Source organism: Harmonia axyridis, chromosome 2, assembly GCF_914767665.1.
Source record: "Harmonia axyridis chromosome 2, icHarAxyr1.1, whole genome shotgun sequence".
In the NCBI taxonomy this organism is placed as follows: domain Eukaryota; kingdom Metazoa; phylum Arthropoda; class Insecta; order Coleoptera; family Coccinellidae; genus Harmonia; species Harmonia axyridis.
Genome location: NC_059502.1, coordinates 58,223,806 through 58,229,745, shown reverse-complemented (window position 1 = coordinate 58,229,745; position 5,940 = coordinate 58,223,806). Strand labels below are relative to the sequence as shown.

General features: G+C 32.3%; 1 protein-coding gene across 1 annotated transcript; it reads left to right on the top strand.

Moving 5' to 3' along the window:
- Positions 1 to 1,839: 1,839 nt before the first annotated feature.
- LOC123673015 (cathepsin B) lies at positions 1,840 to 5,208 on the top strand. Its single transcript, XM_045607395.1, has 5 exons — positions 1,840 to 2,000; positions 2,055 to 2,417; positions 3,089 to 3,289; positions 4,419 to 4,680; positions 4,816 to 5,208. The coding sequence occupies exons 2-5, from the start codon at positions 2,064 to 2,066 to the stop codon at positions 5,019 to 5,021; spliced, it is 1,023 nt and encodes a 340-aa protein (XP_045463351.1). The 5' UTR covers positions 1,840 to 2,000; positions 2,055 to 2,063; the 3' UTR covers positions 5,022 to 5,208.
- Positions 5,209 to 5,940: the final 732 nt, after the last annotated feature.

The window sequence follows — 5,940 nt, the reverse complement described above, 5'->3', positions numbered from 1 at the left end:
ACCAGAAATAATTGAAAAATTGCGAGTGCCAAAATTAATGTTGACCTGTGTTATAAATATCAATCAAATCAATGGATGAACTGGATGAATTATGTCATTGATATTTTCCTTAATAATAAGAACATCACCAAATCTCATATATTAACAGAGAAATTCATTACTTTTTGATAAAGGTCCAAGAATGTTATGAATCATTAAAATTATTATCGACGAACAATTCGCCGGATAATTTCAGTAAGAATACGACTAGATTATATACAGAGTTACTCATTTTAAAAGATCCACTAAAATAACTCCATTGGGAAGAGTCGGGATCCAAAAATTCTTCAAATGGAAGTTTCTTAATTCAATTTATTCAATGTTATATTACACTATACAGACTATACATTCTAAGATATCGACTTGCCAGCACAGTACCTATATTATACAACTCGGGAGTATGCCTAACCCTAAGATTAATAAGAAGTTGGCCTTTCATCGTTTCCATAACCGACTTAATTTAATTGTATTGGGGAGTAATTTCCCCCTTTTGAAATCAACTAACAAGAAATAACGGAGTACCCCAGCTACTGTGTCTCACCGCTGATTCTTCTGACTAAGCTTAAATATTATGGTTTTATGGAGAGCAGTATAAAACTGCTCCAATCTTATCTTTCTGATAGAAGCCAAAAAGTCTCAGTGGGTGGAGAGGAGTCAGCTTTGAAGAATATCACATTAGGAGTACTTCAAGGTTCGGTTCTAGGACCGATCTTGTTTTTAATTTATATAAATGACTTTCCATCATGTCTACCAACCAAAGTAAAAAGTGTTTTATTCGCGGATGACGCTTCACTCCTTCTGAGTGGACCGGTGCTCAATCACCTGCTAGAGGACTCGCGTGAGGTACGGTCGAATGCAAAAAACTGGTTCAATTCGAATCAATTGATGCAGAATCAAGAAAAAACTAATATTTTAGTTTGTTCATTGAGATCTATAGATGAGAACTTGAAAGAAAATGTAAATTTTTTAGTATTACATTTGGACCCTAAGCTCACTTGGGATGTTCATTGTGAGCAACTCTCTAAAAAACTGAGCAAAAATATTTTTGTTATCCGTACTCTAGCACTTAAAGTCTCGATTGAAACATTGCTGACAGCCTATACCATGCTCTGTGTCACTCTTTAATGAAGTATGGGGTCACACCACACATGCAGGAAAAACTTTTTCACTGCAGGGAAAAGTTATCCGTATTATGGATAATTTACATCTATCAGGCGGATTGTAGAATTTCCTTTAAAAAAATTGAAATTATGACTGTTCCATGTGTGTTTATTTACGAATGTCTGAATTATATTCATGAAAGCCACACTCAACTGCTAAATGCAGATTTTCACAATTATAACACGAGAGCACGCATGGATGTCAGGAATGAATTCTTCAGATCATCAAAAACAAAAAATGGTCCGAACTTCTGGGTATATAAACTGTATTCCGTTTTACCATTAAGAAATATCTCATTGATAATAGTTTTTATTAATTGGAAGAATTCTTTGCTAAGCAAATATAGGTTACAGCAAATTTGTAAAGATGACGAATGTAAATCGCAAGATATTAGCATGAATAAAGGATTACTATATTATTATTATTATTATTTCAACTTTCAACCTACAGATGCCCTCTAGCGGCGATATTCTTTACCTAATAGCTGTTGTCCGGTCTACTGGTGTACTGGTTTTCCCGATTGACATTACATTTCTGACAACTCTACGTCAAATTTAAATTTGGTTAATTGAATTTCAAATTTCTGTGAATCTGTCAATCTGTGATTCATCGAATCAATAGAAAAATCAACGTCAACAAAGGATTGTAAACAATTAATTGCCAGTTGGTCTGTTTATGATAACAATGTCATAAACAAGTTTGCTCTTGAAGATATAATTCTGAATAATCTGTATTCAGAAATAAGAGGTCAGTCGATTAGTTGAAACGAAAGATTACAGTAACTATCCAGACAGATATTGGTGAGAAATAAAATTTCCTTAATAATTGCTATTTCTTATATTTAAAATTTCTAGGTTGTAAAAATGAACCAACTGATATTTTCTACAATATTTTGTTGCATAGCTTATGCATCATGTAAAACTGTTAATTATCCATCACAAGAAAAGGTCAATATATTTTCTGATGATTTTATAAATGAAATTAACAATGCTCAAAGTACTTGGAAAGCTGGAAAAAATTTCCATGAGAATGTACAAATGTCTTATATTAAGAAATTGATGGGGGTGTTGCCAAGTCACAAGCAATATTTACCAGAAAAAATTGAGTTCACTGATGAACCAATCGATCTTCCTACTGATTTTGATGCAAGAACTAATTGGCCTGATTGCCCAACCATACAGGAAATCAGGGATCAAGGCTCATGTGGATCATGTTGGGTAAGTGCATAATATCCATTCTATTTGTTTTAATATAATTTGTTCAATAATCTAAGATCTATTTAATCTTGTTAAATGATGAGACTATGTGTGATTTGTTATCTCATATTCTCTATACACTCACAGAAAGTATTCTTCATTATATTTTGTTAAGTATATTGTTTTCAATTGAAGTTAGAAATTAAAATGTGGAAAGTATATAGCAAATCAGGCACATGAGAAAAAAATACCTTTGAAAATTTCAATATTTACTCTCCTTGTATATCTGTTATATTTTTCTTGAATATTTTACTTGACGAGCTTTATTTGAAGTAATGTTCCTCAACATATTTCAATATCTTAAAAGGTTATTCCAATAAGTTTCATTATTGAAGTACATAACTTCTGCACTGAGATAGATCACTGTTCCATTGTGAAAAAGTTCTAGAGATCAAAATATAACAAGCGTCCATTTGAATTCGTGGTCAAGAGTGCTGTGGAGAAATTCGAGTTGATTATTTGTGGCAATGAGTAGCGCTTAGCTTGTACCCACACTCACAGAAAATCAACTCTAATTTTTCCACAGCACTCTTGACCACGAATTTTAATGAATGCTCGCTATAAGAAATTTCTGATAATATTATACATCTTGTATGTATGGAAAATTTTCAAAAGAGAATGTTAATATACAGGCATTTGGTGCAGTAGAATCTATGTCTGACAGAACCTGCATTCACTCCAAAGGAAAAGTGCATGTTCACCTTTCTGCTGATGATCTAGTTTCATGCTGTTTCACATGTGGAATGGGATGTAATGGAGGATTTCCTGGAGCAGCTTGGCATTATTGGGTTAGAAAGGGAATAGTATCTGGGGGAACTTTCGGTTCTAACCAGGTAAGTGAAATTTTCATTTATTTGTGATTAAGGTATTGAATTAAATTTATTATTATCCCTAAGTAGGCAAAAATTATACTACACATGATTTCTAAATGAATAAACCATAAAATATAAAGCGTACGTAACTAAAAAAAAGCTAATAAGTAGCAAAAATGATTCAGATAATATTCTTCAATATGTATTTTGGAAAAATAATATTTATTGATCAATAGGCATGTTGTATTGGAAAATACTGAATCATGCTTGCTGATAAACCAACTAACAACAATAACTTTATCAGTGTAAATAGGATGAGGTCATATAATTATAACTAATCCTGGTTCAACTGATTTGAATCACTTGTTTTCTTTTCAATGATGTATTGATTTTTTGAAAATGACATAACAGCATTAGTTTTTTGTTTGGCAATTGACTTTTTCCCTAATTCCATCAGAACTAACAGCAACAATTTCCCCTGAAATGTAGTGTTATTTTATTTTAATAAATCAAGTAAAATAATATCCTAGTAACCACAGTGTAATCCAATCCAATAGCTTTGAAAATAATACAATCAATCAATTCCTAACTGAAAACTAAAAAAAACATTCAAATCTGAGTCAAAAATGATCTTCATTTATACCACAGCCTATCAAAAGGCGTATCTCTGACATGCCATTTTTGTCAACTATTCAAAATTAACTCTGAAGGATTTGGAAATAGCAGAAAGAACGAAATTAGGCATCCCAAAAATTTGTTACATAATCATAATTCATTGAACACTACCACTTTTTGAACACCTGCCGTTAGATTAATTTTGAAATTTTTTCCCATAAAATTAATATATCTTCTAAACTGACAAAAGGATGAATAGCTATTTGATTATGTCCTTTCCTTTTATTTCACTACTTCTTTGCATGCTTCAAGTTGTCGTAGTGATTTTTTTGGGTGATTAGTGATTACCTTAAAGTTTGTGTACTTAGTAAAAGAGAAATCTGGGGGAATTAGAAACCTTCATTTGAAAAGTTGATATATAATTTTTACAAGGCAATGGATTTGAATTGAAAACTCAAGTAATTTTAACTAATATTATCCTCAATTGACTGTTTAATGATTAAACAATTTACATGAAATTTGCAATTTTTTCTAGGGTTGTAGACCTTATGAAATAGCACCTTGTGAACACCATGTAAATGGTACCCGACCACCTTGTAATGGTGATGGTAAAACACCTAAATGCGTAAAGAAATGTGAAAAAGGCTATCCATTTGTTTACAACAAAGATAAGCACTTTGGAAAGACAGCATACTCTCTAAGTAGCAACTCAGATGATATTCGTAAAGAAATTTATACAAATGGACCTGTAGAGGGAGCTTTCACAGTATATGAAGATTTGTTGATGTACAAAAGTGGTAAGTGCTGTTTTTTTGTAATGGTCATGAATTTCATGGATTATAAAAAAATTATTTTCAAATATTTCATAAAATTTTATACTAGTATATTCAATTTCTTGTGGATATAAATGTACATACATATTTTTTATCTAGGTGTCTATCAACACGTCAAGGGATCAGTTTTGGGTGGCCATGCAATTAGAATTCTCGGATGGGGTGTTGAAAAAGGAACTCCTTACTGGTTGATTGCAAACTCATGGAACTCAGATTGGGGTGATAATGGTACCTTCAAAATTCTCCGAGGCTCCAATGAATGTGGTATTGAAGATAGCATTGTGGCAGGATTACCAAATGTTTAAATTGATATTACTCTTTATTTCCTATCTTACTCTTTATTATCTATATGAACAGAAATTTTTTACATTAATTTTGGAGATTTTTATATTTTATTAGAATTATTATTGAGTTTATATTAGTGGAGAATTGTGATCTGTAAATTGTGATGTTTAGATTTGATGAATTTGAAATAAATTCTGAAATATTTTAGTGTTCAGCTCATTATTTTCAACCTGTTCTGACATAGCAAGTTCTGTGGATTATGTCGATATATTTAAAGCTAATATTTTAGTGACAACAGATGCGATCAAGTTAAAGTTTTGCAATTCAATATACAATAATGATTTCAAGCTAGGTACAAAATTTCATGTTGATCCCATAACAAGAATACTAGGAGTGCCCGGCACAACATAAAATTTTTGATGCCTCCTTAAAATATTGGATGAGCAACAAATAGAACATGAAAGCATTTTCATTTCTGGTTTTCGTGTTTTCCGTGTTTATCGCGTTGGGGGGGGGGGGTTGGTTTCTATGTGAAGGACTCACTATAATAGAGGAGAGTATTGTCGATTTTGACCTGCCTGATGCGGTGGAACATATTTGGGTCGAGCTGAGATTGGGAAAGGAAACTCTACTGCTGGGATGTATTCATCGAACAGCCGCGTGTGGTATTTCAAATTTTATCCTCTATTTTGGATGGATAATATCTTCAAACTATCATCATGTAATTATCGGCGGGGACATAAACGACAATCAACTGATTGCATTGAATCTTATGGTCTGAAACAGCTAATAGATGAACCAACACGCATAACGGTCACATCCCATACTCTGCTTGATGTGATTTGTTCTAGTAGGCCTGAACTGATAATTGATTCTGGGGTCATTGATCATTCGATGTCTGACCATAAGGCTGCATTTTGCAAGATCAATTTGAAAAAA